The 11953-nt window shown below is 44.7% G+C and overlaps 1 protein-coding gene across 1 annotated transcript; it reads right to left on the bottom strand.

Moving 5' to 3' along the window:
- Positions 1–2057: 2057 nt before the first annotated feature.
- On the bottom strand, positions 2058–10513 carry ODC1 (ornithine decarboxylase 1). The gene is made up of 11 exons (XM_083831278.1): positions 10242–10513; positions 7889–8037; positions 7604–7777; positions 7263–7435; positions 6864–6998; positions 6609–6690; positions 6212–6295; positions 4793–4955; positions 4597–4709; positions 4103–4317; positions 2058–2535 (listed from the first exon to the last, which is right to left on the bottom strand). Exons 2-11 carry the CDS (start codon positions 7988–7990, stop codon positions 2394–2396), a joined length of 1383 nt encoding a protein of 460 aa, XP_083687404.1. The 5' UTR covers positions 7991–8037; positions 10242–10513; the 3' UTR covers positions 2058–2393.
- Positions 10514–11953: the final 1440 nt, after the last annotated feature.

The following is an 11953-nucleotide window of genomic DNA, read 5'->3' as shown; positions in this document are numbered from 1 at the left end:
AGCTGAAGCTATGACGTACCTGTTGTAGAAGGTGGAGAGCTGAGGCCAGCTACATCTCTTCGAGGGAACATCACCAAGCTCATCAAAATGCTTAGCATGTTGCCGCTGTTCCGGCCTCCAGCAGAGAGAAGCAGATGGAATTTTGAGACAAAAGACATTGAAACAGCTAAAACAACTAATCAAGTTAAGTGCAGATCAAGAAACTAATTGGCAGCCTGACAAATTCCTCTCAGGCAGCTTACTAATTAGCTTCCACACCCTATTGTGTGCAAACTACCTGCTGGGAACAGTCTCCACTGGCTGAGAGTGGAGGAAGCCAGATTGTGCTGGCTGCCCATCGGGGCAAGCGAATGGATGCTGGCAGCGGCTGACAGCGCAGCTGTTATCACCTAGGGTCTCACAACAGCCATACATCTGGCTCTTCCGTCCCCGTTCCCACACAGACAGGCTTACCAGCAGTGCCCTCAGACACCTGCAGACCTTCCGGGAGCACTTTGACTATATACGTGCTGGTTTTTTCTCCGCAGTTCAAACACACTTACCTCTTACAGAGCAAGATTTAGATGTGAAATTGTTACAGCACTAATTTTTGGTTACCATTCATTACTTCTGCTTTCACACTAGGAATCACATTTCTGTGAATCTGTAGAAGCTAAAATGAAAACCCTGGTTTGGTTGCGGGGAGTTTCTCTGGCATCAGACACAGGCTGTCACGCTCCTGTATGCATGCACTGCAGTTTGCAGAAGGGTATGTCAGTAGCCAAACAGCTGGCTCCTGCACGCATCAGAATTATGGCAAGTGCTATTTCAGTCACAAGGTTGAAGCTAGGAGTGAAGCAGCTTCAAAAAACAAAACATGACTTCAGCTCAGCTGCTTCAAGAGAAACAGGAATGAGTAACTTGCTCCCGTTTACCCAGCTCATTCAGCTAGTGGAGAGTTGAGGCTCAGCTGAAAGCACAGGATGAAGATTAAACACAAGCTTTCACAGCTACCTTTAAGAAAACAGCTTTGTATTTCTTATCTTGCTAGATCCCCCATTTATCAGGGATGCAACCCCTCAGCAGACCTTTTAAAGTTAACTTAACATGTTAAGGATTTACATACTGATTTGGTGAAGTTAAGGTTTTCCTTCACACTACAGGAGGCATTTGCTAAGGTATGCCAGCAGTCCGAGGCCTTCTGGCCAACAGCACAGACCTGGGACTGCAGAGCATGCTGCAATTATTTTACTGTTTTAGCCTAAGAAGTGGCATTAAACTAGCATCAAGTTAGGTATAAGTCAGAATGCTCTATTCCAGTAAGCAGACATACCCTATAATGGCTCTTACTGGTTACTACTTAGTTATCACATCTACTCTAAAAACTGACGCTTATGTATTTTCCCTGAATAATAAATATTATAAAATAAACTTCTAATTGTATTGCATGCACAAAGGACATAGTCTCATCCCTTGCCTATTTTATACTAAAGCCCTGAACAACAACAAGTATCAAACAAGTAATATTGTACTATAGCCAGCCACACAGTGGGAAAAGGTAAGAGGCTGAAACTGTATTTTAATCCTTCCATATGTAACAAGCAACTTGTCAATGGCAACCAGGGAGCCTGTGCTGTATTCTCTCATTACTAACCAGATATGATGTAGTCATTATGTCCGGCCAAAGCAATTTATACCCATTGTAGACCAATATGAATAAAACCTGCATGGTTTACTTGCTATACACTACTGTTAACCCTATGTTCAACAGCTAAAAACAAGTGTGATCCTATGGGAACTTGCATGATATTATGCCATTAGTCAAGCTTTTGAGGTCACATACAGGAAAAGAAACAAGCTAACTTCCCTACCCATTATGGGGTTTCCTTACCTCAGTAACACGGGGAAGCTTGGAGAGATGGCAGTTTTGTTACTCACAATCTCAGAGGCTAAGGGCTCACAGCATGTGGTCTGCCTTAACCTTCCTAGCGTGCTGGTTGAGAGCAACTCCCACTCTTTGTGTACGTGGCAAGAGCCATCTAAGAGAAATTTGCTGCAGATTAACCAAACGTGGCCACTTATTTCAATATACTTTATTTTAAAACAGGTAGGTCACAAAACACTAAGCTTAGCCCATTCTGCCATACACAAGCTACAAATACTTGTTTGACAGTTGAGGGTCAGTCTTTAGTAGCATACATGAAAAGTGAATAAAAATCCATATAAAACAATATTCAAATAGTTTCCATAGGAACACAGATAAATGTGACCCATCTCCTAGTCATTTTTGTTGCATTTATGCCAAACCTAAACTTTAAAAAAAACACTTAAAAATTCTAGCAAGAATTAAGTTAATGGTCCCCCAAATGCCCTAAATTCAATGACTAAACTTGCAGTTAGTTACTAAATATTATCTATACATTAATACTAGCTGAAGCACAAGTCGCTGGATATTCGATTCCGCTTTCCCAGGCACAAGAGAGTGGCAGACTAGCAACATCCTGCTCCTCCACTTCAGCTAGGAACCCTTGCTCCTTAATCTGCTGCATTAGTTGCCTGGAAAGAAAGAACAGCAAAAGTCAAAAGTCTATTTCACTACAGCATGTAAAAAAGATAAGAAAACATTTTGGTTACTGACAGCTACAGAACTTCAGGTAAGTGAATTTTGACCTTGTTATCTTGCACTACATGCAAGGTGAAGCTGTTTTACCATACAGCTGCCCACGTGGTATACTTTCTTACCTTTTACCTCAACCTATGTAAGCATCTTGTCCTTTACACCTTTCAGTTAAAAGCCATGAATTTAGCTGTACACATATAAATATATAGCAAAAAGCTTTTGCCTATGCTAAAGAGATCTGCAGCATAACCTCACTAATACATTCCCTACAGTTAAGGAGCAGCTTATACTAGTACTCTTGTTTGGAAAACAAACAAACAAACAAACCCTAAGAGGTCATATGGGGTACAAAGAGTGCTGCAGCCTTGGGCAACAGTTATGTTGGCTTATTCAAGTTCAATATGCCCCAAGCTCAAGCATTACATCTTAACAGACACACAGTGCTACAGCGAACAAGCCAATTACTCTTCTGCAGAGCCATCTGTAGTTCAGCCAGACAAGTCTGGACTCTTACAGGAAGCCTAAAGCTTCACGTGGCTTAGGGAGTGTTCCAGTTGACTGAAGGTGTCGTGAAAGGGAAAAAAAAGACAATACAACTCTTGCTTATACAGAAGGCAAGGCTAACAGGAGAACAGAGGAAACTTCCTCTTACTTTTAGAGTCAGAATTCCCCCAGATTGAAGTTTTCCAGAAAGTCTGGGAAGAATCTGCTACCAAAGTCAATCATGCTTTTGGGCAATACTGCTGCCCAAATGCTTTCCATCACTTTAACAGGCAAACTTCAGTACAGAGACAGGGACTTCCTCTTATGAAAAAAGACTTTTATAGAAGACTCAATCCATTACCTTGTCTCACACAGAAGACCATCCAGGTTACTTTCACCTACTCCTTATAAAGAAGTGCAATTTCACAGTGTGCCGGTACTCGAGAGGTAACCCTGCTTTCCTCACTTACCTGAGCAGTACCTTCCTGTGGAGATCTAACACACTGCTTTAAGCAATGAGCCAGAGCTCAGCCTAAGTCAACAAACAGCTCTCGAACAGAACACTGTGAAGCTGCACAGGTAAGAACTGGTTTTATATTCCTGTTCCTTACAGTCAGGATTTAGCAAGCTGTCAGTTTAGAAGACAGCATAGTAGCAGAGTGCTGACTGACTGCTGGTCAGAAAAACTAGCTACAGAATCTGTAATCACTCTGTTGTGCCAAAGAAATACAAGCTAGAAACCCAAGTTAATGAAAAAACTCCCAGCACTGTCCCTTTAAAAGGGCTTCTTGACAAAAGTACATCAGAGAAAAAAATGTAACTGGTAGCACTGATTGTTCTACTAATGTAGCAAAAGCCTTCCAAGGCATTGCCCTCCACACCAAGATGAAGTTTTCCAAGGACTGCAGCACCACAGCTGTGGCCCTGTTTGTTAAGGAACTGCCAACCGACTCAAGCTACGGTTTCTGTACCAAAAGTACTTGATGGATCAAGTTATCACCACACATTTCAGTTACTAACCATGCTGGTCTTGACATCACATAGTGTATTGTTGGCCTCTGGAATCCATTGAAAGTAGAAGCTGCTGCAACAGTATAGGCACCCATGTTTTCAAACAGGATCCAGTCACCAACTTGCAGCTCTGGCATGTTAAAGCGCTCAACAATACGATCGAGGCCATCGCACGTTGGTCCCCATATGCTGCAGGAATAGCAGTTGTCGTCTGGCTTAGGCCGCTAAAGGAAAGAGTATAATTAGTTTGACAGCCAGAACAGAGCTTCCAGAAGTAACATCATAATTGATGCATGCACAGCATTCCATTTCTTCTCTAAGAGGAGGAAGAGCTGATTGCAGTTCCTTCTACACCTTTGGCTCCAAATTACTTCGCCTGCATGCTTCCTAAGTTTATTGCCAAATTCTGTCTACATGAAGGGAGCAGTGAACAGAAGCGACTCCAGTGGAGAGGATTTCCTACAGCCAAGCTACAAGCACGAGATACTTCTGAACTACCGTACCTTTTGCAGAACTGGTTTAACATGTGCGTGGTCATACAAGATGCAGTTGAACGATCCATAGACTCCATCGTTCACATAGTACATAAGCGTTTTGTCGTTCACATCGTCTTCATCTGGAAGTAGAGCCACCAGTTAGAATGCTTGAAAAGACACGTACAGTTGGGCTAGAAGTAATGTTAAGTCTAAATTTACATACCATCAGAACCTGTTTGCTCCTTTAATACAATTTTTTTGGCAATGATATTGACTGCCAGTGTGAATGCTGATGCAACATAGTATCTTCCTGGCTCTGCAATAATTTTTATTCCGGAATCCAAAGGAAAGTATTTATCCAGTGCTGGGTTGATTACACTTGTGATCTAGGGAGTAATCAGTTGCACATATTACTGCTTCAGCAGCTACTCAGATGCTGTTTTAAGTCTGGGATGAAGTCATTCTTTCATGCTCAGGATAATATGCTAGCCAAACATGGATTAAAATATGCAAGTAGCTAACTATATCGATCGCCTTTGCTTTATTACATTTTCAAAGTTTAAGAAAACAAAAGCAGACACGTGCAGCTTAAGAAGTTATACATGCACTGTTTGGTGACTTAAGTTTAAGTGAAGTCATCCCTCCTAGATTCACTAAAACAGCATTAGTGACCCACAAGTCACTGTCCTTCAACTTTAATTTCTAGTCCACTTCTGGTTCTGCTCATCATGCAACATCCCCAGTTTACTGCATCCTAAAGAAGTAATCTCACAGGATTTTATGACTTCAGCAATCTTTGTCATCACCTGTGAAATCACGTTGCCTTCATGAACACTGTTACTGCCAAGTTCTGAAGTTACCAGTGATGAAGCTGTCTCCAACTGCTGCACAACTGCATTACGCCATGGAGCCCAGCAACAACATCACTTGCTCTTGATGCTTTGCATAAGCCAATACTACGCTAGGAGAAGCCAACTTGCATTAAGGGACATAACAAGTGAGGTAACATTAGCCCATGTTATTAGCAGAAAATTCACTTTGTGGAATCTATTTGCTCCCTCCTTGTGTAAACCTGTAATATCGTTTAACACCACTTTAGACTGGCAGGTGTTCTGACAACACTGCTTTAAGTTAGTCCTATTAATATCCAGCCACCTTGTTTCTCCTAAAAACACAAGTATTTGTGTGAAAGCAAACTACATAATTATAACCAGCACTTGGATGTGTTTTTTTGATCAAAACATATCAGACGCTGACCTGTTGGCTGCAACAACGCTCATGCCACTCAGAACCACATGGGTTCAGGACTACCTTTTCCTCCCAGCTGGAAGCTTAACTTATCTAGAATGTCTGAAGATCCTCCTCACTGGCATAAACTTTTTTCAGCTCATTCTCAAGTCCATAACTAAAGCTTGCTTTACAAGTTTGATACCTCTGCTTGTTCATGTAGTCATTCAGCTCTATCTTATGAGCTAATCTAATTTCCAGTTGTCAGATACATTCCCCTCTCTTCTAAAACTCAATTTCTGACCACACAAATTGTATTGCCATGAAAAAACACAGGAGAAGAACAGTATTTTGTTTAATGCAGAATGACATTCAGAAAGATCCACAACCCAAGAATTTTTTAGCAAAGCTATACCTCTTCAAACTTAAGCTTGACATCTTCAGAGCCAGGGAAGCCACCACCGATGTCAAGCAGATACATGTTGAAGCCAAGTTCAGCCTAAAATGAAATTAATTGGAACAGCGTTTAAGAAAAGTTTAGTTTTTCAGCTTAAAAATTAACATGAAGTCGCTCTATTAAGATATAGCAACAGAACTAACTCACTGGGTTCAAGTAACAGTCATTTGAGCTGCTGATTTTACTGCACCTGTAGGTGAGTTTTTGCAGAACTGTCAGTCAGCCAAGACCTCAAGAACTCCAGCATGAAATTAGTGACTTAACAAGCTTTTAACCCTCTAACAGTTTTTACAATTGATTCAGTTCTGCCAAAACAGTTGAGTAGTAGTCCCAGATGAAGTAGAATTAGACTTACTCCCATATCGAACACACAGCGGGCATCAGAAATGGCTTGAACAAATGTCTCTGGGTCTGTACATCCACTACCAACGTGGAAACTACAAAGAGAGAAAAATATTAGTGGCTGTTTTATAAGTCAGTCAGTAAGTTTATACAAAACTCAAATCACAACATGCAAAGGCATCTCTACTGTCAGGTAGATGAAAGGAATCTTAAGGTCACTTAAAGGAATCTTATTCATTATGACTGCATTTTGCAGTTATCAACGCACCTAACACCAACAATGGCAAGGTCCAGTTCTCTTGCACGCTCCAGAAGCAGCCTGCTTGTCTTAAGTGTAGCTCCAAATTTGACACTCAGACGACAAACTGCTTTGGAGTCATCAGTTGTGATGCGCAAGACTAATCTAGATACAGAAAAAAAAACAAGTGTTTAAGTTTAGTACACAATACATCATTACCAGGCACTTTTAACTTTAGAATAAGGCCAAACTTAAGCGTGCAAGCTTTCCTGTCTGTCTCCTCCTAGTGTCAGTAAGCTCTACAGACTTCATTGGCTGAAAGCAGACTTATTTTCTCATAATTTTACATCACTTCTTAACTAAAGAAGTTGCTGGTAACAGCAGCTGTTTAATTAACCTAAGAATTCAATCAAGAATTATAAAACTTACTTGGCTTTTGGATGGGCCCTTGCAACTTTCATTAGTTCTACTTCACTATCAAACGTCATCATCTGTACACCACTGCTAGCAGCATGTTTGATCTGAGATATTTGTTTGCAGGGATTTGCATATATTATTCGCTCCGGAGGCACACCGATGCTCTGTATCAGCTGTATTTCCGTCTGAAGAAAGAACAGATTACACTCATGAAGGATATTCTTTATTTCTAGACGAATGAGCAAATTAATCAATAAAACTGAAGTGACAGTGCTTGGTTATGCTTTACTGGATACAAACCCACCTCATACCACACACCACTACCACAGATGAGAACGCAGTCCAGATCTTACCTTACTGGCACAATCAAATCCTGCACCAAGAGCAGCAAGAGTCTTCACTACAGCTTTGCTGTCATTACATTTGACAGCATAGAAGGGGGTTACTCGAGGAAGGGCTTTATGCCACCGCATGTGCTTCTTTACAATATCCCCGAGGTCAGCAACATAGAAGGCATCTTTATCATCCTAGAGCAAATACACATCTTAAAGTTACAACCAAAGGATAACAGGATAAGCTTGGAGATCAGCATTTGAGGAGAGCACCATGAAATGCGGTCATTTTCTTATCATACTTACAGAAGATGACACTTCATTTATTTTTTGGTCAAGGATATCCTTGGCAGTAAAGCCTTCCTCAAGGAAGGTGAATTCAAATTCTTCATTGCTGAAGTTAGTCATGATTTCTGAGTTTTTGGGTTTACACAGAAGGACTTGGGTACAAATTGCTGATACAGGAAAAAAAAACAACACAAAAATAACGCATTAATTCATTGAAGTCTTATTGTTCACATTTAAGATTTCAAATCCATAGTCATTATATGATCACTACTTAGTGGTCATATAATTGACAATTATGATTTCTATAGCGATCACTAACAGCATTAGATAGATGACATCACATTTAATCAGAACCAAAGAGACACTCCACAAAACAGATTACACTGAAGACACCTTATCTTCTATTCATAGACTGTATGATGTTCTGAACCCTATTAAAAAAAAATCACATGCTATTGAATATTTTTAGTCAGTCCCTGGAAGTTTTCAGCATCTTTTCCTTGACCTCCACAGCGGAGTTACTGCTAGTGTTATGGCTAGTGCCTGTGTCAACACACTCAGCACTTTTCTAATATCTCTTAAGCACTACAGTAGCTCTCCAGTTTCTGGGGAAAGGGTTTACTACTTATTACAGACAGAGTTAGAGCGTATTACTGACCTCTGAGCAGTAACAAGTCTCATTAGGTCACTACAAACTGAGTATCTGGACTCTCACTACAGTTCTGACTGCACCTAACGTAGCCTTGAAGTTGCGCTGTCAGTGCTTAGAGCTCCCCTGTTCTTCTGTCCACAACCTCCAAGCTACAAGAAAAGAAAACTTCAGCTGTCAGGAGTGGCAGACGCACACGAGAACAGCGGTTCCTAACTGTGGTGTGCAGGCATACATAAAGCCTTGACAGCAACTCCAAGTAACACTTTATAACAGGATTTTACAGCAGGCTGTAGTAAATCCATATGGTTAACAAACCAAGCAGCAAGCTCCCCCCGAAACCCAGAACTAAAAAGCAAAAGCACGTTCCTCTGCCACCCAAAGCCTATCAAGCCCACGGCAAGTTACCTGGGTCACTTTTCCTGGGGGGTCCAAATATAGCACGGCAGCCTGCTCAAACTGTTAGCTCAAGCAGAGTGTGTGCTGCTTTGTAAAGAGCTCAGCGGCGCAAGGCTGCCAGTGAGTCATAGGAAGATATGGTTTCATGTAACTGTGTCCAGCCCTCTGCCTTCTCTCAGCACTTTTCCTACTTAATCTAGTCGTACAGATTAGGATTGAGGATTATGTCAGTTGCAAACTATTCAGTAATCTTGAGTTACATCACTGCTTGCCCTCTTTTGAAAAAGGTCATTTATTACACGTGCAAGATAACCTGTTACATTTTACAGATTTTTTTGATTAACAAGTTTCAAAGTCCAGTAGACTCATTCATTTCATACAGTGTGTACACTAAAATCCATTATACTTCAACCACGTAATGACTTGGGCAAGAGATTATAAAACTTCAACCCAGCCTTCAGAAGCATATGGCACCTGAACTGCCCCTGCCAAGGACTGCTTCTCAAGGACAGTTTCCTTTTTTTTTCTTTTTTATCATTTCTCACCTACCAGGCAAACCAGATTTGAGATTCAAACTAGATTAAGCTCCAACCCTAATGAAATGAAACCTAACAATCCTCATCCTCCCCCCGCTCTCATTCCCATGCGGCGTTAATTCTCCCAGAAGCTGGATTAAAGTCAGCCCTTAAGGTTCTCCCAAAGAGGCTTTCAGAAACCAGCAAGTTAAACGCTTCTCGGGAAGCTGCTCAGGCACTTGTTCTTACAGAGAGAGGCTGCATCTCGTCACGGGATGGTTTCAACGAGATGCTGCAGCTTTGCACAAAGCAGCCCGGGGAGGCCTGGCTAGGGCTTTCAATAAGTTAAATTCTTAATGATGGCGTTCACATCCCCCTCCCTGCGTGGAGCAGCACACAAGCCACGTTCCCTATCACAGCCCCAAGCAGGCTGCACTTTTAGCGGTCGCAGCGTGCTGTAGGTTCCCGCAAGCTCCCCATCTCCCCGTTATTGCACAATTACCGCGTAATCACACCCAGCGCAGCCAGCCGACGCGGAGCAGAGCCTCCCAGCGCCTATTTCTCCCCGGATTGCGCTCAGAGCCCCTGAGACTACCTTAAAGGACGGCGACCCGCTCGCTCCAGAACATTCCCGTCCCCAGCGCGCCACCGGGCACGGCCAGAGAGGGGCCGCCGGGGCACGGGGCCGCCCTCAGCCACCCCACAACCCCCCCCACATGGACGCCCCGTCCCTTCCCCACGGCCCCTCAGCCCCTCCTCGCGCCCCAACCCAGCCCCTCAGGGCCCTCCGGCAGCCACGCGGCCTCACCTCAGGCAGGCCTCGGGCCGGGGCCTGGCTCCCCGGCGGGCCTGCTGCGGGGGCAGGAGGAGCGGCGGGAGGCGGAGGTACGGCGGCGGCGCGGCCGCGTCTGACAAAGCGGTGCCGGCGGCGCGGCGCCCCTATATATAGGCCCGGCGGCGTTGCTATGGCAACGCACCAGCTCAAACCAGCCCCGAGCGGCTGCGGCCGGGCCGGGGCCGCGAACGGCCGCTATTGTGACGTCGGCGGCGCGGAGCACGCGCCGGGAGGGACACGCCCCCCCGCCGCTCTAAGCCACGCCCTCTCCCTTAAGCCCCGCCCACCGCTCTAAGCCCCGCCCACCGCTCTAAGCCCCGCCCACCGCTCTAAGCCCCGCCCACCGCTCTAAGCCCCGCCCGCCCTGTCCCTGAGGTGCGCTGAGCGCGGCGGGGCTCTGCCCTGACAGGGAGCCCTGTGCGTGTGTCTCTGTGTGTGTTTCCCCAGTTTTTTCCTTCTTTTCTCTCAGTTTCCACATAAAACATGGTGTTCCAGTGCGCAAGCAGCTGTGCGTTGTCCCTGCCGTTGCACAAGCAGCTATACATCACCCCTGTTAATGCACAGTTCCTGCTATACGTTGTCCCTGCCGTACAAAAACAGTCACGATAGGAAGCGATACGCCTCCAAAATACATCCTGGGCATCTTTCACCACACGTTTTCCAAGCATCTGAATGCAGCTTCTTTGTAGTATTACGTGCTTTTAGCAAAAAACTAAAATAGCCCCTCATCAAGGCAAGGTTACAGAGCATACAGCTCCTCGCAGCAGGGAGGAGAAAGGAGGCCGAGTGGCCAAAAACCTCATGAAGTTACTGGAAACCCTCACCACATAGCTCAGTTTCCTAATTCTGTTTGCTAATTTGCCTTCGCTGGGGGAAGCAGCCCCCGTGCACCAAAAGGAGCCGTCCGCAGGCACGCGCCGTGAGGTGAAGCGCCCAGCTCTGCTGTCCCCGCAGCTGGGGCAGCTCTGGTCCTTCATGTTTTTGGACCCGAGACCAAAAAGAAACTGAAAAAAGCCAGTGCTCTCAGACACATCCCTAAATAGACCTGATACTGCAAGGTGTCAGCCTCTGCGTGAGCTCAGCCCTCACAACTGAGGCAGACTGTCAGGTTTTTATTCGCTATATTTAATACAAGGGTTCTATATCTGTTCTATAGGCAACACGTAATGGTAAAACAGGCGTAGACAGAGTCATCTCGCCTTGCTGGCATTGAAGACAATGTCAAAATTCCCCAGGAGCCGGTGAGCTCTTAGTAGCTTGAAAAACAGAGGTCAGCCTGCTCCATGGTGGGGGGAGAGAAAAGCCCCTGTGTGCATCCCCTCCAGCACACACCGCGAGGGTCGCTCGGAGAGGAGGACACTGCTTGGGAGCAGAAGGCAGCAGGGATTTAGGCTTAAAATACATCACTATTTGCAGAGATGAGCACACAGCAGTATCGATCACGTCTCTGAAGCCACAGATCTTCAGGTGCTGTGCAAACACACGGGCTGCTCCAGCACACTTGCAGTCCTTGGTGAGGTGGCAGGGGACGAGCCCAGGAGGTGGCAGAGCCCGGCCCCGCAGGGTGCTGTGTGTGCACGCGGTGCCTACCGATGTTTGCTCACAAAGGTTTGGCTTTTGGTTAATGTGTGTCTGAACACAGAGCTCTGAGTATGCACTTTGTGCTTTGTGGTACAAGGACGACT

Source organism: Anser anser, assembly GCF_964211835.1.
Source record: "Anser anser genome assembly, chromosome: 3".
NCBI classification, from domain to species: domain Eukaryota; kingdom Metazoa; phylum Chordata; class Aves; order Anseriformes; family Anatidae; genus Anser; species Anser anser.
Note: the sequence above shows the minus strand (reverse complement) of the source record. Positions and strands in the feature narration are given on the sequence as shown.

Coding starts and splice junctions, on each gene's coding strand:
- ODC1 (XM_083831278.1), bottom strand. CDS start 7,990: ATGACTAACTTCAGCAATGAAGAATTTGAATTCACCTTCCTTGAGGAA. Junction 6,999..7,262: donor AGGGCCCATCCAAAAGCCAA/GTAAGTTTTATA, acceptor TTCTGTATCTAG/ATTAGTCTTGCGCATCACAA. Junction 4,710..4,792: donor GGAGCAAACAGGTTCTGATG/GTATGTAAATTT, acceptor CTCTACTTCCAG/ATGAAGACGATGTGAACGAC.